The following is a 21531-nucleotide window of genomic DNA, read 5'->3' as shown; positions in this document are numbered from 1 at the left end:
TTGGTGACGTATTTGGATCGTGTTTTGGCATTCGCTACTGTGGACTGTTTTTGGAATAACTCTTTTGGATTTTTCTCAGTATGTCTGATTCTAATGTGAGTGTGAGAATGTGTGTGAATGTAGGCTGCAGGGTGAGGATACCGAAAGCTTCGGTTGATCCTCACACTGTATGCCGTAAATGTAGGGGGGTGCAGTGTTCTGCTATTAACACTTGTAAGGAATGCGAGAGTTTGAATCGAAGAAGAATGGAAATATTTGGGACTTTTGCCTTTTATTTGAAGAAGTTAAGTTAGAGAGGGATAGAGTTAGAAGACTGAAAGGTGTGAATTCAAGGCCTATTGAGCCTTTCAATGATAATTCTAACCCTAATACTGGAGATTCTCCCTATAAATCCTCATTCTCAGAGTGTCTTTCGGATTCGGCATCGGAAATCGCAATCTGAAAGCGACGATTCGAGACATGAAGTCCAAAATGGCGGACTCGAAAGGTAAGGCTAGTGATAGTGAAAATTTTAGTGAAGTGAGCCCTATCAGTGTTGTGGAGGGGGCGTTGATCGTCCCTGCGGCGCTCCCAGGCCTAGACCTCTTCCAAGCTCACATGCCCAGAGGAGAAGGAAAGTCGAAAGCCTTAAGGAGGTCGTGGGGAATCCCCACGGTCAGACGTCCCTTCAGCTAGCTTTGCTTCATGGCAGCCAGCTCAAGGGCGCTACAGGAAAAGCGTCCTTCGCGAGTGTTTCTCGTCCTCAATCCCTCTCCCTCACCTAAACGAGGGTGGAAGGAGTCGAACTTATCGAGACCGCTGAAGCGTCATATGAAGCAAGACATTGATTCTAGCCCGGAGCGCTTCTCGGTATGACGCCCCGTTCTGCTATTAAGAAGGCGAAGGTGGCGTCACCGTCACCTGACGCTTATGAGGAAGAGGCCCCAATCATGCTTCTTCCCCGAGTGGATGACGAAAGGCGTCAGGCACTAGACGTAGGAGAAGCGTCAAGGAAGATCATTATGGCGGGGTGCAAGCACAACTGTCATCTCTTGTGGGAGTTTTAGCGCCCCGTCGGAAGGACGTTGACGCTTCCTATTAAGAAGTCTCGTCCTCATCGCACCTGCTCGGAATGACGTCTTTTAGAAAGTGAAGGCCTCAAATCAAGAGGATCTTAGACGTGACGCTCCGTCCAAGATTGTGACGCCGAGTAGGAAGCCCTTAGAAAGCGAAGCGTCTTCCAGACGCGAAGCGTCATCTAAAACGTCACAAGAGACGTCATACATGAACGCTCGGAGAGCGGGTAAGCGTCATACATGACGTCTTCTAAAGCGCGAGAGAAGCCGCAGGTTGTGACGCCTTCCAAGTCGATCAGCAACGGGAAAAAGGAAAGACTTTCATTCCCTTAGCCCCTCTCCGATCAGGAGTTTGTCTCCCCCAGAAGAGGAAAGTTCTGAAAGGAGAACAGAAACTCAGGTCTTATCACGAGTTCGAACGAAACAAAAACTCGGAGGATGACGATCTTGGAAGAGAGGGCGTTGTCCAACTATAAGGTGTTGACTACCATGCTTCTGGAGGAATACGGAGACGAGTTGACTCCGGCTGCTCTCCTTCCTTCTCCGCGCTCGCTCTTTTCGAGTGCGAAGGCGAAGAAGACTTCGTCTTTCTGAAGATGAAGCCCACCATCTCGATGAAGCGGGCTTTACACGCCTTAGACGCCTGGATGAAGTCGAAGAAAGACTTAACCAGGACAGTATTTTGCATGCCTCCAGCAAGGTTAGCTGGGAAAAGAGGCATATGGTACAAGACGGGGGAGGATATGGGTATCGCTCTCCCTTCTACTACAGAGGCAGACTTTTCGACGTTAGTTGACGCTTCAAGGCGTCCTAGGTCTTAATTTCTGCCCGCATTACTTGGGAGTATTTTCGGAACTGGATCATCTCCTTAAGGGACTTTTCCATGGTATTGGAAGTATTCAACTTCTTAGAATTGGGTCCCCTTGGGGTGATGTCCAAGAAAGCTCACGATTCGCTGGGAATCGAACCTGAAGCCCTGTTATGCATTTTGTCGTGCATCGACAAAGCAGTACAGGATGGATCTTTGGAAGTGAAAAAAAAAAAAATCTCTGCATTATTTGGAGCAGGTCTTTTGAAGAAAAGGACAGTGTATGGCGCCTTCTTAACAAAGGCAGTCTCGCATGCGCAGAGGCAGCTCTGCTATATGCACCTCTTTCGGACTATTTTTTGTTCCTTCTAAGTTAGTGAAGGACGTAGCTCACTCTTTAACTGAGAAGGCGACACAGGATTCTTCTGACGCAGTCAGCTAGGAAGAAGAAACCTGCTTTAGTGTCGGACAAGAAAGAACCTAGCACTTCTAGGCAGCCCTTTCGAGGTGGTCCGATCTCCAGACCTCCCGCAAGAAGGAAGGCTCCAGAGAGAAGATGTAGGTCCGCCTTTCGTCCCTTTAAAAAGGGCAAATGAAACATTTCTCCTCCAAACAACCAGTAGGTGCCAGGCTCCTGGAATTCGTGGAAGCCTGGACACTGATAGACGCAGACGCGTCTTCACTAAAGATCATAAGGAAGGGATATCGTATCCCTTTCCTGAATACTCCGCCCCTAACGTCAATTCCAAGGGAACTATCAGCCAAGTACAAGGATCCTGTGCTGAGGGATACTCTTCGATCGATGGTGGAACAAATGTGGGACAACGAGTGCAGTAGAACTAGTACTGGATCAAAACTCCCCGGGGTTTTATTTTACAATCGCCTTTTTCTAGTGGCGAAAGCCTCGGGAGGCTGGAGACCAGTACTAGACGTCAGCGCTCTGAACAATTTGTTCAGAAGGAGAATTCTCCATGGAGACTTCTGCTTCAGTCCCTAGCGTCATTACGACAAGGAGATTGGATGGTGTCTCTAGATCTCCAAGACGCCTACTTTCACGTCCCGATCCACCCTTCATCGAAGAAGTACCTCCGTTTCATGACGGGGGGAAGGATCTTTCAGTTCAGAGCCTTGTGTTTCGGCCTGTCCCACAGCTCCTCAGGTCTTCACAAAAGCCTGCGAGGAATGTGGCGAGATTTCTTCATCTCAAAGGAGTGAATGTCTCGATGTACTTAGACGACTGGCTCTCAGGGCCAGATCGGGAGAGACAGTGTTTGGAGGACCTAAAGTTAACTCTGGATTTGACCAAGGCGTTGGATTGCTTGTGAACCTCGAGAAGTCTCAGATGACCCCCCAGACAAGACCTAGTCTATCTGGGGATTCGGATGGATTCTCGGGGTTTTCGAGTTTTCCTTCGCAAGAGAGAACCGCAAAAGTTTGAGGATAATCTCTCTCTTCTTAGAGAAACAGCAAACGTCAGCGAGGGAATGGTTGAGCCTTCTGGGGACTCTTTCCTCGCTGGAACAATTCTTCCCTCTCGGAAGACTTCATATTCCGTCCACTCAATTCTTCCTCAAGAAGTCTTGGAGCTGGAAAACGGACAACTGTCGGACGTTTTTCCCACCCATTCCAGTGGAGGTAAAGGCACACCTACAGTGGTGGTTGCTGCCTCTGGAAGAGAACAAAGGGATCTCTCTAAGATCACAGAACCCAGACCTAGTGTTGTTCTCCGACGCGTCGGAGACGGGTTGGGGAGCGACATTAGGCTCGGAGGAAGTGTCAGGCACCTGGGGAACCAGCACAGGTGTCCTGGCACATAAATTGCAAAGAGCTCTTCGCCGTACACCTGGCTTTGAAGAGCCTAGAACCTCTGGTGAGAGACAAGGTAGTACAAGTAAACGTGGACAACACCACCGCACTTGCCTACATTCGGAAACAGGGAGGGACACACTCCTCGTTCCTTTACGAACTCACGAGGGACCTATTACTTTGGACGTCTCACAGGAACATCTCCCTGCTGACAAGGTTCGTACAGGGAGTAAGGAATGTGAGGGCGGACAGGCTCAGCAGGAGGAACCAGGTCCTTCATACAGAATGGACCTCTGCACGAGGAAGTATGTCGCGATCTCTGGTCTCTGTGGGGAACTCCTCACGTGGATCTATTCGCAACATACATTTCAAAAAGGCTCCAGTGTTTTGCTCGGTCGTGGAAGACCCAAGAGCAAATTATGGTAGGACGCCTCCTGCTAAACTGGTTCCTCGAGTGGACGTGTACGCTTTTCCCCCATTCAAAATCCTGGGGTTAGTATTGAAAAAGTTTGTGGCGTCAAAAGAGACGAGGATGACTTTAATAGCCCCCTTTTGGCCGGCCCAGGAATGGTTCACGGAGGTGGTAGAGTGGATCGTAGACTTTCCAAGATCCCTACCAGGAAGGACGGATCTTCTCAAACAACCACACTTCAAGAGGTACCATCAAAACCTCCCCGCTCTCGCTCTGACTGCCTTTCGACTACGAAAGAACTTGTCAGAGCGAGAGGCTTTTCTCGCGAAGTGGCAAGCGCGATCGCGAGAGCTCGCAGAACCTTCCACTTCGAAAGTATACCAGGTCGAAGTGGGAGGTCTTTAGAAGGTGGTGTAGAGCCAAGAAGTTGTCCTCCTCCTCTACCTCTATAGCAGAAATTGCTGATTTCTTGCTACCTGAGAGTAAAATCGCATCTAGCCGTATCCACAATAAAGGGATACAGGAGTATGCTCTCGGCTGTATTCAGGAACAGAGGTTTAGATCTGGCAAATAACAAAGATCTCCACGATCTCATAAGATCTTTTGTTTGAGACGTCAAAGTCTAAGGACCAGTACCTCCCGAACTGGAACTTGGACGTAGTCCTCAAATATCTGTCTTCGGATAGATTGAGCCTCCACATCAGGCCTCATTTAGAGACGTAACTAGAAAATGCCTATTTTCTTTTATCGTTAGCGACGGCAAAAGAATTAGTGAGTTACAAGCTCTGCAGGATAAAGTAGGATTCAAGGGAGACTCGCGATTTTTGCTCGTTTAAGACTCTGTTTTTAGCGAAAAACGAGAATCCCACGAATCCCTGGCCTAGGTCATTCGAAATCAAAGGAATGTCTAGTCTCGTAGGCAGAGAAGCAGAGAGGTCTCTATGCCCTGTTAGAGCTCTGAAGTTCTATCTTCAGAGGAAAGCGTCAGTGGGAGGCTCTAGACAAGGTCTTTGGGTGCGCGTAAAAAGACCCACCAAGACTGATGTCAAAGAACGCTCTAGCGTTCTTTGTAAGAAACGTCATTACGGACGCTCACAAGGTCTGTCCGGACGAACAATTACAACTTCTGAGGGTAAAAGCTCATGAAGTACGAGCGGTTGCGACGTCTCTCTCGTTTTATAAGAATATGTCGCTTAAAAAACATATTAGATACGACATATTGGAGATGCACTCGGTATTTGCATCTCATTACTTAAAGACGTGCGTGTGACGTATGAGAAGTGCTTTTCTCTAGGTCCTATCGTATCGGCAGATACGATTCTGGGTACGGGAGCCGACACCAATCCTTAAAATGTATATACTGTTCTTCTGTTTGGATATGGTCGAGAATCTCTTTTCGAACAATGGAGGATTCAGGCTCGCACGGGCGGCCGTCTATGTTGTTCATAAGAGAATTCTCGTCATATCCAATTAGTTGAGTATAATTTTTTTTTTTTTTTGAAAAATTATGTATGTGTGCGTAGTGGTTTTTGAGTTACGGTTGTTGTGACGAGTTCGGGGATAACTCGTAACAATCCTTAGTTCTAACACATGGTTAGGATCAGGTGGTCGGGATTGGTTGTGTGCTCCTTCATAAGGTGTATTGTCCATATAAGTGGATCAGCACCCATTGACAAAGTCCTTTTAGGCTCTGCTGAGTAAGTGGGTAAGACCCATCGCAGACCCACAAGAACTCTTGGCCATAGATCACATATCTCGCTCAAAGTTTCTTGAGGTGATGCAGACTACTGGGCAAACACCCACCAAGTTCTACCACCTATCAGGTAGGAACCAAGGTTTTATTTATACCTACAACATATGTTACTGTCTATTCCATATAGTAGCTGTCTCTTACCCTCCACCGAAGGGGTGCCAATCAGCTATGTATATCTGACAGGTAAGTTGATTGTATGAAAATGATATTGTTATGTTTACAATAAAGTTTCATACATACTTACCTGGCAGATATATACAATTAAAGGCCCACCCAGCCTCCCCGCAGGAGACAGGTGGAGAGAGAAAATATGATAGAAAACGGGGATGGTTCCTAGTCCTGCCACCCAGGGCAGGCCGGTAGATCACCTGACCTACCTGTAGCGAGTGGCGCGAAATTTGAATTTCTGTCGGGGTGGGGACGACGGAGTCTTAGCTATGTATATATCTGCCAGGTAAGTATGTATGAAACTTTTATTGTAACATAACAATATCATTTTTTAAAATTTTTTTGTAAAAAAAAATGCCGCATTAAAAACAGGAATTTTTTTTTTTTTTTCTGAAGAAAAAAGCATATTCTCCTCTTCCTTGTTAAGTTAAATGAATACATCAAGTTTCAGTTAATGGCATTGTGCTTAGCAGCAGCAGCAGCAGCACGCGCACCGCCGCCGCTCCCCCCAAGACATACCCACTGAGTACACAGTGGGTATGTCTTGGGTGAATGGTAGAGAGACTTGTTCCTTTCCTTCTTCCTTTGTGTATGTGTGTTGTTTCATGCACAGTGCAGGTAGGATACATAATGAGCATCCAGTCTGAGAGCTTCAGCTAATTAAGATGTATATGTATATATATATATGTATATATATTATGTAGTGTATTATATATATATATATATATATATATATTATATATAGATATATATATATATATATATATATATATGTATGTATGTATATATATGTATGTATGTATGTGTGTATGTAGGTATGTATGTATGTATGTATGTATGTATGTATGTATGTATGTATGGATTATGTATATATATAGATCATATATATATAAATATATATACATATATATATATATATATATAGTATATATATATCATATTATATTATATATATATATATGATAATGCATATATATATATATATATATATATTAGGTATAATTATATAATTGATATATATTATGTATATGTATATATCTAATACATTATATATATATATATAATATATATATATAGATATATATATTATATAATTGTATTCTTATGGGATAGTATGTATGTATATGTATGTATGTTGTATGTATGTATGTATATGATGTATATATATATATATATATATATATATATATATATATATATATATAAAATATATATATATAAAATAAATAAATAAATAAATAAATACGGGGAGCTGACCCAATAGGTCCACACCCTGCTAACCCGTTGAAGGCGTCCTGTTGACTTCATACAAACTGAGGTCCTTTAACAATATGCCCACCTCATGCCAACCCTCAATCTGAACCTGGGCCGAAAGGCAAAGTGGAGTGTTTACATCCAGGCAGGCTAACCTGCCCCCACGGTAGTTACTGCTTAACCACCTTGTTCAAGATTCAACGGCCGTAATTCCGCTAACCGCTGAAGTATATTCCTATTGTTAAAGGAACCTCAGGTTTGTATAGTTAGGAAAAATACAATTTGTTCATGCCACTTACCTGACAGATATATATATAGCTGTATTTTCTGACGTCCGACAGAAATTTCAAAACTCGCGGCACACGCAGTGGGCGGCCAGGTGGTAGTACCCATTCCCGCCGCTGGGAGGCGGATATCAGGAACCATTCCCATTTTCTATTCATATTTTTTTTCTGTCGCCGGTCGGTAAACATCTGTTTACAGACTCTGCTCAGGATTTTTTTGGAATTTGACTCGCTTTTAAGTATCTGATTGATTTTTTGTATTGAATTGGATTGTTGAATTGGCATGCGCGATAGTGGACCGTTTTTTTGATTTTGGATTGACTTTTCTATATAAGATATGGTCTGGATCAAGTGTTGTGATTTTCAGAGTGTGTGTGAGGGCTAATTGTAAGGTGAGGCTACCGAGAAACATCGGTAGACCCCCTACACAGTATGTATGAGTGTAGGGGGCTCAATTGTTTGATTGATAATCGGTGCAATGAATGTGAGAAAATTGACCGATGATGAATGGAGAGTATATGAGTCCTATCACCTTAAATTGGAGCGCGATAGGATCAGGTCTTCCTCAGGAGTGGTTCTTCCAAAGGTAAGGCTAACATCTCTCCTGCATTAACACCTGTAGTGTTTACAACCCCTAAACCTGTGTTGCCTTCGGGCTCTGATTCTGTGTCGGGAGAAGCGAATGCTCTCTCTCTGATTTTGGAGTCTCTTCGCACTCTGGAGACCAAAGTGAAAGCCTTCTTAGAAACTGGCTCGGTGCAAGTGTGTGATCGTGCCCCCAGTGTTGTGGAGGGGGCGTCAGATCGGCCCCATAATGCCTCTAGGCCTAGACCTCTTATCAGACTCCCACGACCCAGGAGTAGGTATGTCGAAAGCCGCAAGAGGGTTACGGGGGCTTCCCACCGATCTGGCGTCCCTTCGGCAGGGCCCTGTAGCAAAGACCAGGCTGCCAAGGACCGTGCACGAGCGCGCGTCCTGAAAGAGTGCTTTTCGTCCTCCGAAGCGTCCTCCCCGCGCAAGGGGTGGAGCGCTCGGAGAGACTCTCGTCCTTTGAAAAGGACGTTTCGTGTGGAGGACGCTTCACGTCCTCTTTCGCGCCGCTTTCGTCGGAGGACGCGTATGACGTTTTTCCCGCCTCAGAAGAGAGGCAGGATCTCCTCCGATGAGGCGCTAGGTTGCGTGCACAGGCGCGTATACCTGAGAAGCAGGTAGCTGTACCTGTGAGAAGGAAGGAGGCGTCCCTCGCCCCTCGTCTTCTCACAGGATCAGTCCTGCTTCCTCTGTTCATTCTTCCCCACGAAGAACATTCTTTTTGTCCCTTCAGGACCAAGCTATCCTCGCTTATGGCTCAGAGGACTCGCCCAGCAGCAGTCGAGCCTAAGCGGAGGAAGGACCTTAGACTGCCTGTCAAGAGGACATAGCAGTCTCCTTCTCCTTCACCTACTTCGTCTCGTTCGCCCGATCGCTTCTCCTTCGGCGATTCGCCGTTCTCGTTCGTCCTCTAGAAGGACGTTACGTCAGGACGCTTTTGAGGAGGACGCTCTGTACGAGGACGTTCGGCAGGACGCTCGTTCAGGACGCTTGTCAAGACGCTCGTCAGGACGCTTGGCAGGACGCTAGGCAGGACGTTCGTCAGGAGCTAGGCAGGACGTTCGTCAGGATGCTCGCCAGGACGCTAGACAGACGCTCGGCAGGACGCTCACCAGGACGCTCGGCAGGACGCTTGGCAGGACGCTAGGCAGGACGTTCAGACCGCCTTTCAAGACGTTTTTGGGGATTCTGACCAAGAAGTCGTACCCCCACCAGTACGCTAGTTTTACGCGCACAGGCACGTATGCCAGCGAAGAAGAAATGTAAGGACGTTTCTCGGGCAGGTGAGACTGCTGCGGAAGGCGCTGAGGACGATCGTCCTCCTCAGGACGCTCTACCTTCATCGAGCAGTAAGCGTCATAAAGAAGACACCCGAAATAAGGCTGCCTCTAGCAAGGATAGGGGTCCTTTGATCAAGCCAAAACCTGACATTAGGACGCCCTCTCTGTAAGACGGTCTCCTCTTCCGTTTAGAGAAGAAGGAGAGCTAAGTAGTTCGGCTGAATCGGTTTGAAGAGGAACCTGCTGCAGCCCCGTCTATCTCGGACTATAAAGTCCTCGTACGACTCTTGCGTTCTTCTTTTGAAGACAATTTCAGCCCGCAGCTCCCAAGTCTCCTCCTTCGCAGTTTTCTTCATCTAAAACTGGAAAAACCCCGGAGTTTGGTAGAGATGAAAACTTCTCTTCTCAACGAAACGTGCTTTTAAAAGCTCCAGGATTGGATGGTACGAAGGAAGAGACCAAGGCAAGACGACCTTCGCCTTGCCTCCTACTAGACTTAGTGAAAAGGGGGTGGCAATTTGGTATAGAACCAAAGATGAAAGTGGGAGTTCGTATCCCTTCTTCGGCTCAAGGAGATTTCTCCAGCCTAGTGGATTTGCAGAGGAGGTCGCTTTTTACCCTCTGCTAAGGTAACCTGGACCGCGTCGGAGACTGACCCATCATTTGAAGGGTCTGCTCAGGACGCTGGAAGTGTTCAACTTCCTGGACTGGTGTTTGGGAGTTCTGGATCTACAAGCGAGAAGCCCAGAATCTCTCAGTCTGGGGGAGCTGTCCAGCGTGTTAGCATGTATGGACAAAGCCGTCAGGGATGGTTTGGAGGAGCTCGTATCTCATTTTGGAACGGCTTTATTAAAAAAAGAAGAGAGCTTTTGCTGTGCAACTTCACAGCTCGTTCCGGTGACTCCAGCTTCAGGAAAGCGGATTTTGCTGTTTTCGCCCTTTGTTTTCGAACCATCTCTTCCCCAGACTTTGGTAAAGGACCTGACGAACAGCTTACAAGAGAAGGCAACTCAGGACCTTTTGGCCCAGTCTACAAGACGGTCAGCCGTACCTTCAACCTCTTCAGCTGCGGTTCGACCGCCGAAGAAAGTAAAGCCCTTTCGTGGGGCTCCCCCCTCGAGAGCAGCTCCTCGAGGGAGAGGGTTTTCACGAGGAAGAGCTTCCTTTAAGCCAAAGCCTTCCAAGTGAGAAGCATGTCCTTCAGACACCAGTCGGAGCCAGACTGAAGTCTTTTGCGGGACGCGTGGAGAGAGAGACACGGACTCTTGGTCCCTCAAGATCGTGGAGCAGGGGTACAAGATCCCCTTTTTAGATCTTCCTCCTCTTTCTACGACTCCCAGAGACCTTTCTCATCCTATCAGGAGAAAAGAAGAAAGTATTGTTCGATCTCCTTCAGCAGATGATCGACAAAAGAGCGGTGGAACAAGTCGCGGACCTGGGGTCTCCAGGTTTTACAACAGAATCTCCTAGTACCGAAGCAGTCGTCAGGTTGGGCGTCCAGTTCTAGATGCAAGCAGGCTCAATCTTTTCGTTGGAAAAAGAACAAATTCACGATGGAGACGCCTCATTCTGTTCTGGGAGCGTTGAGACCGGGCGACTGGATGGTATCCTTAAGACTTGCAGGACGCGTACTTTCACATCCCGATCCACCCTTTCTTTCAAGAAAGTATCTAAGGTTTGTCTTAGACAACAAAGTATGGCAGTTCAGAGCTACTGTGCTTCGGGCTACTGACCACAGGCTCCGATGGTGTTCACAGTAGTAATGAAGAACGTAGCGAGGTGGCTACACTCTTCGGGTGAATAAGAGTTTCCTGTACCGTCGACGACTGGCTGATCAGAGCGTCGTCGAGAGAGAAGTGTCTGAAGGACTTGCAGTTCACTTTAGCCTTAGCGAAGTCCTGGGACTTCTGGTCAACCTCGAAAAGTCGCATCTGACCCCAACACAATCCATCGTGTATCTGGGGGATTCAGATGGATTCAGTGGCTTTTTCGAGCGTTTCCGTCCCAGGAACGTCAGCGGCTAGGCTTAGAAAAAGATCTCACAGCCTTTCTAAGGAAAGAGACTTGCTCGGCGAAGGGAATGGATGAGTCTGCTGGGGACCATTTCCTCGCTAGAAAGGTTTGTTTCCTTGGGAAGACTGCACATCAGGCCTCTCCAATTTTTCCTTGCGGACGAGTGGAAGGCAAGGACGATCTCAATGCCATATTGAGGATACGCTTCAATCAAGAACCACCTAAGATGGTGGTTGGACCCTCAGAAGCTTCAAGAGGCGTGTCCCTAAGTCTTCTGAGCCCCGACCTAGTGTTGTTTTCAGACGCTTCCATCACAGGATGGGGAGCAACACTAGGGGGGAAGGAAGTGTCAGGCTCCTGGAGAGGGGAACAGGTAGCCTGGCATATAAATGTCAAAGAACTGGCAGCAGTATTTCTGTCCCTGCAGTTCTTCGAAAAGAGTTTGGAGAACAAGATTGTTCAGATAAACTCGGACAATACCACAGCACTCGCTTATTTAAAAAACCAGGGAGGAACACACTCCAGAACGTTGTTTTTCCCTAGCGAGAGAGATTCTGCTGTGGGCAAAGAGAAAAAAGGTGACTATCCTGACGAGATTCATTGCAGGAGTGCAAAACGTCAGGGCAGACCTTCTCAGTCGTCGGGACCAAGTCCTACCGACGGAATGGACCTTGAACGAAGACGTTTGTCGAGACCTGTGGACGTTGTGGGGACGTCCACTGGTCGACTTATTCGCAACGTCAAGGACCAAGAGACTTCCTCTTTACTGCTCCCCGGTCCTGGATCCAGAAGCAATCGCGGTAGAAACGCTTTGCTTTGGAATTGGACGGGCCTAGACTTATACGCCTTCCCACCATTCAAGATTCTGGGGAAGTCATGAGGAAGTTTGCGGCCTCGGAAGGGACGAGGTTAACCCTGATCGCTCCGATGTGGCCAGCGAGAGAATGGTTCACAGAGGTCATGTCTTTCCTTGTAGACTTTCCAAGGACATTGCCCTGGAGAAAGATCTACTCAAACAGCCTCACTTCGAAAGGTTTCACCAAAACCTCTCCGCTCTGGGTCTGACTGCGTTCAGACTATCGAAAAGTTGGCCAGAGCGAGAGGTTTTTCGAAAGCAGCTGCGAGAGCAATCGCACATGCGAGACGTGCTTCCACAAGAGCTGTTTGCCAATCGAAGTGGGCTTCCTTTAGGGCATGGTGTAAAAAGGAGGGAGTTTCCTCTTCCTCGACCTCTGTGAACCAGATAGCTGATTTTCTGCTCTTTCTCAGGAATGTGCAGAAATTAGCGGTCCCTACCATCAAGGGATATAAAAGCATGTTGTCAGCGGTTTTTAGGCACAGAGGCCTCGACCTGTCTGACAACAAGGATATTCATGACCTTTTAAAGTCTTTCGAGACCTCGAAGGTTCCTCAAATGAGACCTCCATCATGGAACCTGGATGTACTCCTTAAATTCTTATGTCGAGCACTTTCGAACCGCTTCAGGCAGCGTCTCTTCGAAACCTGACAAGGAAGGCTCTTTTCCTAACTTCTCTTGCGACGGCTAAGGAGTTAGTGAAATTCAAGCGTTTAGCAAGTTAATGGGATTCAAAGGGGACAATGCTGTCTGCTCGTTGACCCAACTTTCTTGGCGAAGAATGAAAATCCTTCGAACCCTTGGCCGAAGACTTTCGAGATCAAGGGTATGTCAAGTCTGGTGGGCCAAGAACCAGAGAGAGTCCTGTGCCCGGTCAGGGCTCTCAAGTTTTCTACGTGCATGAACGAAAGAGGTAAGAGGTCCCTCAGGTAACCTCTGGTGCTCTGTGAAGAGACCAGAGTTACCTTTATCGAAGAATGCTGTTGCTTGCTTTCTAAGGGACACCATTCGGGAGGCTCATTCATCTTTCCAGAAGACTGATTTGAGCCTCTTCCGAGTAAAAGCGCACGAAGTACGAGCCGTCGCTACCTCTCTTGCCTTCCAAAAGAACATGTCAATCAAGGACATCCTTGATTGCACCTTTTGGAGGAGTAACTCCGTCTTCGCCTCACATTACCTAAGGATGTGAGAACGATTTATGACGATTGTAATGCACTGGGGCCATACGTTTCTGGCGGACACAGTATTGGGTCCGGAAGTAGCTCTTTCCCTATCCTTAGTTAGGTTTAAGTTAGGTTGTTGGTGTTTTTAGGTTGTGGTGAGTCTTATGTAAGATCTCCCATCCTTTAGTTAGTTTTAAGGGGTTTTTGTGAATAGTTGGTCAGGTGGTGGTCAGTTGCTTCGTTGCCCTCATTTGTATGGCCTCGATGATCTTGTCACGCTGAGGTCTCGCACCCGTTGACAGATCATCCAGAGCGCACCAGCACTACAGGTCTCCACCTGGCTGGCAACTCTGTGATTAAGCAAAAGCAGCCTTACGTGACAGTAATCACATAGTCTACTTTGCAAACAGGTAAGGAACCAAGATGTATATCATCTACTTAATTTAAGTTTCCTAAAAAATCCTATTCTGTCTCTTCCCACCATCCGAAGGTGGGATTCAGCTATATATATATCTGTCAGGTAAGTGGCATGAACAAAATGTTATTGTTATTATACAATTAAGTTTGTTCATACTTACCTGGCAGATATATATAATTAAAGTGCCCGCCCTCCTCCCCTCAGGAGACAGAGACATTAATAAAAATATGAATAGAAAATGGGAATGGTTCCTGATATCCGCCTCCCAGCGGCGGGAATGGGTACTACCACCTGGCCGCCCACTGCGTGTGCCGCGAGTTTTGAAATTTCTGTCGGACGTCAGAAAATACAGCTATATATATATCTGCCAGGTAAGTATGAACAAACTTAATTGTATAATAACAATAACATTTTTTGACAAATTGTTATAATGTAATCCTTTGTAAATTTTGAATTTTTGTATTTAATAATGTCATAGTTGATATTGTGTAATATGTCATAAAGTGTAGTGTATTTTAACAGCCCCTGGCGAATAGTGAACGACACGGGAGGAGCTTTTACAATGGGAGTTATTGGAGGTGGTCTCTTCCAGGCTATAAAAGGATTCAGGAATGCCCCTAGTGTAAGTATCACTTATTCTTCATGTAATTGTATTTGGAATTTGGTAAACACTGGTCCATAGACTTCAGCTTCTTGCTCATGAAATTTTTCTAAAAAGATGTTGGTAATACAAACACAATATAAAATATTCAGTACAGCTGTTTTTAGCCAGTACATATATCTATATATATCTATATTTATCTATCTATCTATCTCAGCAATAAGTCACCAAACAGCACGTGACAAATATGTACGTAAGTAGCCACTTGAAAGGTGAAAAATTCAAGACCAGGTACCAAGCGCTTTCATGTATTGCGTACACTTCTTCGGGGTACAAAGTAAAATAAATAAATAGAAACATAAAACAAGAAAATTTGTTCATGCAACTTACCTGTCAGATATATATATAGCTGATAATTTCCGACACCGACAGAATTTAAAACTTACGACACACGTAGTGGGAGTCAGGTGGTTAGTACCCATTCCCGCCGCTGGGAGGCGGGTATCAGGAATCATTCCCATTTTCTATTCATAATTTTTATTTCCACTGTCTCCTGAGGGGAGGCGGGCGGGTACTTAATTATATATATCTGCCAGGTAAGTATGAACAAACTTAATTGTATCATTACAATATCATTTTCACAGAACAACGATGAAAGCCATCAACAATCAAATTATCGTTACAAATTGTCACTACCAAACAAGTAAGAATACTTTAAAAGTGCTTAAGAACTGAAACTGCAGTTAGTATAACAGGCTGTTGCTAAAAGGTGATATTGTATTTCCCTACAATTTTGTAAATAAGGTAACTATCTAATTTAAAAAGACCTGAACTCAGATTCATAAGTTAATCGTTAAAATGCTTAATAAAGGCAGATTCAATTATGTTTCTTTTTACAATATGGTTACAAAATATTACCTCAGATGCATTTTTCCAGTCTATACTATGGTTAAAATCATTCATGTGTACAAATAAAGCACTTGTCGATTGACCTGTTCCAACTGCGTAACGGTGGTATACAAAAATTCAGGAACACTTCAAAATATCATTGTGTGTATTCTCCAAAACAAACTAGTGGTTGTATTTACACGATTCCTTGTGCTGGCTGTAATTACAAATACCTTGGTCAAACTGGTAAAGAAGTAGATTACCGTCTAAAACAACACCGCTACGCAGTTAGAACAGGTCAGTTAATTACTCATCGTAATCATGGGGACGAGCCGGACCCCCTTCCAACAGATGACGAAGACATCTCCCTTCCGGCGCCACTCTGTCTCTCCTCTTGCCAGATGTTGCAACTGGCTAGCGAACCTCTTGGACATTCGGGGCCCCACGCACCAACCGAAAGGTACCACTGACGTGCACACCTGCTTCATACAGTTCCTGGGCCAGGGATACCGAGTTATAATAATTATCCATAAACAGGTGGAATCCCTGGTTATGGAAACGATCCACAAGACCAAAGACAGTGTCACACAGCATGGAGAAGACCCCGGAATACACCAAGAAGTCCACGACGTATCCAGTGTTGGACTCCGTAATAAAAATAATTTTACACCATATTTCTTTGGCTTCTTGGGGTTGTACACTTTTATACTAAGACGTCCTTTGTAAGGCATCATCCCCTCATCCAAAGAAAGGTTCTTGGCAGGAACCACGAGAAACTGGCACCGTTCACGAATGTACCCCAACACTGGGCAGACTAAGATGAGGCGGTCAGGGTTATTCCGGGGTATGGCCCTTCGGTTGAAGGCGTTGAAATACCTGTCCAATGCCAGGAAACTATCACGGGCCATAACGCCGGGCACATTGGGCGTACTTAAAAAAAAATTTCGCCTCCAATATTGCCTGACTTTGGCAGCAGGCATCATTCCAAATAAAATGTGGAGCCCAAAAAAATGCGCCATGTCCGTGAGGTTGCAGTCCCACCAGCGATACGACAACGTCGTCCGCAGTTCGCCACGGCAGTACCGAGCGTAGTCTGTTGTCTCTGCAACCAGGTATTCCAGCAATTCCCGCGTCAGGAACAGCTGAATGAACCCCAGAGCAGTGAGAGGAACAGGTACGGTGAGTCCAGGTGCTGCCGTGAATGGGTGCATGTTAGGTGGGGTGGGGTCCTCCGACCACCCCTCATCACTTTTGGACGTATGGACTTCACCTAGCCTGGCGCGACGTTGCGACCTTCTACGGGGACGTGCGCGCAAACGCGCAATTGCTCGGGCACGGCTTCACACTCCCCTCCCCCCCACTGGCCCATCTCCCTCGCTTTTGCCCTCGCTCTCTTTTTCGTCCCCAACAACAAAACTCGACTCCTCCTCCTCCTCCTCATACTCTCCCTCATATGCACTAAAACCACTAAATTCAAGCTCACTTTCAGCCTGTGACTCCCGTACGGACATAGGGGGCAAATATTCGTCATCACTTACATCGTGCGTGATGTCCTTGTCACTAGATAACCAACTGCTATCAAAATGAGGACTTGCGACCTGCTCTCGATCAAGCTCCAACAAGTAATTGTCAATGTCCTTTTGTTGGAGGCCTCCCAAATGTCTACGAATGCCCCTCAGGACACCCCGATGCTTCCTAGGGGTCGTAAAGGTACACGATGTGGCCCTTGGACCACTTTTCGCCACACAAGGCCGCACAACATGGTGTTGGGAAGCTGATTCATCTTGGGTGATTGGTTCCTCTCCAGCATCAAAGTCCAAAATTTGCCTCACACAATCCCTACCGACAGGCAAAATGCGCCTTTAGGCTCCTGACAACGTTGTGACATCTCTACGAACGTCCTGTACTGCCACAAATACTTTAACACTCGCAAAAGTTCTGCAAAACACAAATACGGTAAGAGATCGCTCTCCGATGATGCGTCACTGATGCTTGCTGGTGCGAGAAGAACGCAATTCGCACATGCATGGGCAGGGTAACACTTGTAAACAAAACAACAGCTTGATCCGTGAACTCCCAGCATCCTTCAAGGCGCGTGATTTTAAATATTTCGCAAAGTAGGCCTATAACTATTTTTCCGCGAATATTTAAAAAAACGTTCGTAGTCGATGTATCGTACGTCAATTAAGCACCCGACAGACAATTTTAGTCAACGTATAATCATACTATAATGGGCGTAATGTCTGTCTGTCTGTCATTCAATCACAGCCAAAAAGCTGGTCAGATGGGCATGGAAACTTGGCAGGGTTATGGTGGGGACCCCTAAGATGGTTTGTAATGGGGTTCATCCAACCAACCATCCTTTGTAGGGGGGTGGGGGTGAGAAGGGATTCCCTGAAACAGAGCTGTTTCTGGCCGTGAAACGAGGCTGGTTATTCCCGTAGACTTAGATACTTTATGATAAATGGCATAATAGATTTTCTTCGCTCGGAGAAGAAAGTCGTACTTGCCACTGCTCTTTCTGGCATTGCAGCTACCTTACTCCCCAATGGTCGAACGCTTCACTCTCGCTTCAAGATTCCCATCAACATCACTCCTGAATCCACTTGCCAGGTGTCTGACCAACATGCAAGTGCACAGCTCTTCAGGATGACAGACTTGATCATAATTGATGAAGTCAGCCAAGGTGACAAACTGTTATTTGAATGTTTGGATCGATCATTGCGTAACATTAGGAAGAATCAAGAGTTGTTTGGAGGAATCTGTGTTCTGTTTGTTGGTGATTGGAAGCAAATTTTTCCCATTTGTGAAACGCAGAAGTCGAGCACAGATAGTCAACGCAACTGTGAAGACATCATACATCTGGAAGTCAGTAGCAGAACTGAAACTATCACTCAACATGAGAGTTCACAATTCATCTGATGCCACCTTTGCGTCCTATCTCAGAGACATAGGATCAGGGAACTGTTCGTACATTGAGCCTCCGAGATATACGATTGAAGTTTGCCCTGAATTTTTGCTAGAATCCTCGTCTGTTTCTGATATTTGCAAGTTTGTCTTTGATGGATTAAGTGAGTTATGCGGACCCGTCGTGGCTATGTTCACGAGCTGTAATAGCTTCAACCAATGAAGTCGTCAATAGTGTCAACGAGCACATGATCAACAACTTCCCCAGAGAAAGTCGCGAATATTTCAGCTCGAACACAATAGAAGATGAAAATTATCATCAATATCCGCAAGATTTTTTGAATAACTTAAATCCATCGGGACTGCCAGTGCACAAAATAACGTTGAAGAAGTACTGCCCGGTAATGTTACTTCGGAATTTCGATCCTGCCAATGGACATTGCAACAGAACGCGGTACGTACACCGTTATGGAGCTAAATTCCCACGTTATCGAAGCAGTGATAGCAACGGGCCCTCACACTGGCTAATGCCTGTTCATCCCCCGGATTCCTCTGATGCCTTTGGACAACCAGTTTCCGTTCCAGTTACGGCGCAGGCAGTTTCCCATCAACCTGGCCTTCTCATTCACTGCAAACAAGTCGTAGGGCCAGACTTTGGATCGTGTTGGTGTGTTTCTGCCGTTACCCATGTTCACACATGGCCAACTGTATGTGGCGATGAGCAGAGCAACTGACTCTGCCAACTTGAAATTAAGTTGTGGACAAACTGATAATATTGTGTACAAAGAGGTTCTGTAGTAGGTATGTATAAAAATCACCCTTATTTTAATATTGCTGAACAAATAGTACATATAAATTTTTCTCTTCTGCACCTGTATTTTATCACCCATCGTAGATGGGTTTGTTAGTACGTCCAAGGCGTTTAAGGGTTAAAAATGAGAACACCTAGTTTTCTACAAATATCTGCCTCATGTCTATCTACTTCCCCACCCTGTAAGTCTGATTCTGTGACTAGTTTTAGTGGGTTGACACATTGCTAAATGCACTTGGTTGTTGTTGGTTTTCTTTTGGATGTTCATTTATTCCATTTTTGAATATTTGCTTGTTAGGAACCTATAAGGTAAGATTTGCTGTAATAGGTATTGATTGGATAACAATGTGAATCGTAGTTTAACGAAATACAGAAATTGATCACAAGCAAAGAGAGCTTGATAGATTGTAGAAACAACTTCATATAGAGGATAGGTTTTGTAAGACATGTGTTACTGTGATGCATTTTCTGTCTGCTTCCCTTTTCAGTAACTAGTTAGGTCCACTGCTGCTTCTCTTTGATCTGTTACTCCAAATGAGCTCTCCATCAATTAAGGGTATTGGATTTGATTGAATGGAATTTTTTAGTGAGGATATTATTATTATTAATATTTCTTTTCTGCGAGAGTCAAATTGGGTTTTTTTCCCTGTGTAGGAGGAAGGGTCAGTGGCCCCATTTTTTTCTTGCCTGGTCCTTGGCATGCCTTGTGGTCCTCCCTCGTGGCTTGGACTAACGGGGGATTGGGACTTGTCAGAAAGTGGTAGGGATCTGTGCCAGTTGTCTCCTTCCTTTGTTTGGTCTAGCATCTGTAGCAGTACCAATTCCTATGTTAGCAAGTCTGGCGTTATGACACCAACCCCGGTGTTAGTGGTACCAGAATTCATTCTCAAATAGGATTTTTCGGGTAAGAATAAGAGCAGCACCCTAGGGTCATAATCGGTATGGTCTTGGCGTGCCACCTCAGTGGCCGCAAATTCGATTTTTGGACGTTATATTAAGGAGTGAGAGATGTGTATTTCGGTTGATAAAAGTTCACTCTCGATGTGGTTCGGAAGTCAGGTAAAGCCGTTGGTCCCATTGCTGAATAACCACTAGTTCCATGCAACGTAAAAACACCATACAAACAAACAAATAAGAGGAGCCTCCTGACATTTTTCCCTCAGTATTTAAGAAAGTTTTTACTTTTCTGTTGGGTAATTAACATCAACAAAAGCTGCCTCGTTGAGGAAAGTTTACCTTTGCTTTTAGGAGTTCGCTTTAATCCTCTGTAGCTAAGGATCTTTTGCGCTTGAAGACTGGTAGATATTATCTGTTAATGTTTTTTATTGAGAAAGCCTAGACTGTTTTCAGCTTTCCCATGTATCATGGCATTTGTCATGTATCATGGCATTTCCTTGCCAGTGCAATGGTTTGCTTTGCAGTTTTGATGCACTGGTCATCTGTGCCATGCACGCTTTTGTTCATTTTTTGGCAGTGCTGTGTATACTTGCTCTCCTATTGCTGACAGCCTGTGTGCTTATTGCTTGCTTGCAAACCTACGGCCTGTGCACTTATCGGTTGTATTCCTGTCCCGTGCCTGCCATTCACTTGTGTGCTATCACCCGTATGCCTGCCACAGGATTGACTACCAGCCTATAGAGACTCGGCAAAGCGTTCTTGTTTTGGCTTCCATTTCATTAGACAGATGGTTGCTGTTAGTATTCTCAACATTCTGTTTCAGGGATATTGACTCCTTATCCAGTTGTGTGAGTTTCTATCGGTAAAGAATTGCTTGCCGTTTCTTTGAGTCCTCATGCTTAGGAACTTTCTCATTATTGTACGATTCTATTGATCAGAATTTAGATCTTTTTGTTAAACTGACAGGTTTCCAACCATATCAGTGTCTTCCTTTTGAGTCGGAGCAAGAGGTTATGTTAGCAGTGACTAAAGAGGAGTTTTAGCCCTTGGTTGAAGCTTACTAGGCGTTAGTTTAGTGCAGTCAGCTATTGCTTTCTGCCGTTAAGCATTGTAGTCTTTGACCTGGTGTCTCAAGTGTTTTCAGTAGCTAAGACCTATTCTCTCAGTGCTGCTAAGGCAGGAGGTTAAGTTGCCTGTGCTTCTGTTGGTTGATAAATCAGGTGTTTGATGTGGAACCAGTAGATAAGTGGTCACAATTTCTTTTTGAGAAGAGGTTAATTGCTGTGTGTAAGGAGAGGTCAACATGTTATTTTATGGAGATAGTACCTTAAGGGGGCTGGCCGGCTAATGCGATTTTTTAAGGACATGATTTTGACATTCATACCACTTGATAAGGTAACATGGGACATCTCCAAACCGCATACGATTTTTGCCTCTGACCTTCAGTTTTGTGACCCCAGGGCGATTTATCCCAAAAATAACAATTTTTCACATTCTATCTCCTCCCTTGATATTTAATATTAAGACCTGGGATTACTACCATATAGACCTAATGAAGACCTCCAA

The 21531-nt window shown here is 45.5% G+C and overlaps 1 protein-coding gene across 2 annotated transcripts in view; it reads left to right on the top strand.

Annotated features, from left to right (window-relative positions):
* LOC135210882 (mitochondrial import inner membrane translocase subunit Tim17-B-like) overlaps positions 1-21531 on the top strand; it is a 114720-nt gene that overhangs the window by 28566 nt on the left and 64623 nt on the right. The window contains exon 2 of one of the 2 annotated variants that reach the window (XM_064243808.1): positions 14371-14483. In XM_064243808.1, coding sequence (XP_064099878.1) covers positions 14371-14483 — 113 coding nt within the window. The remainder of the gene's footprint in view (positions 1-14370; positions 14484-21531) is intronic. The other variant, XM_064243807.1, reaches the window with a different exon arrangement.

This window comes from Macrobrachium nipponense, chromosome 4 (assembly GCF_015104395.2).
Source record: "Macrobrachium nipponense isolate FS-2020 chromosome 4, ASM1510439v2, whole genome shotgun sequence".
Lineage (NCBI taxonomy): Eukaryota > Metazoa > Arthropoda > Malacostraca > Decapoda > Palaemonidae > Macrobrachium > Macrobrachium nipponense.
This window is presented reverse-complemented; position numbering and strand designations above follow the sequence as displayed.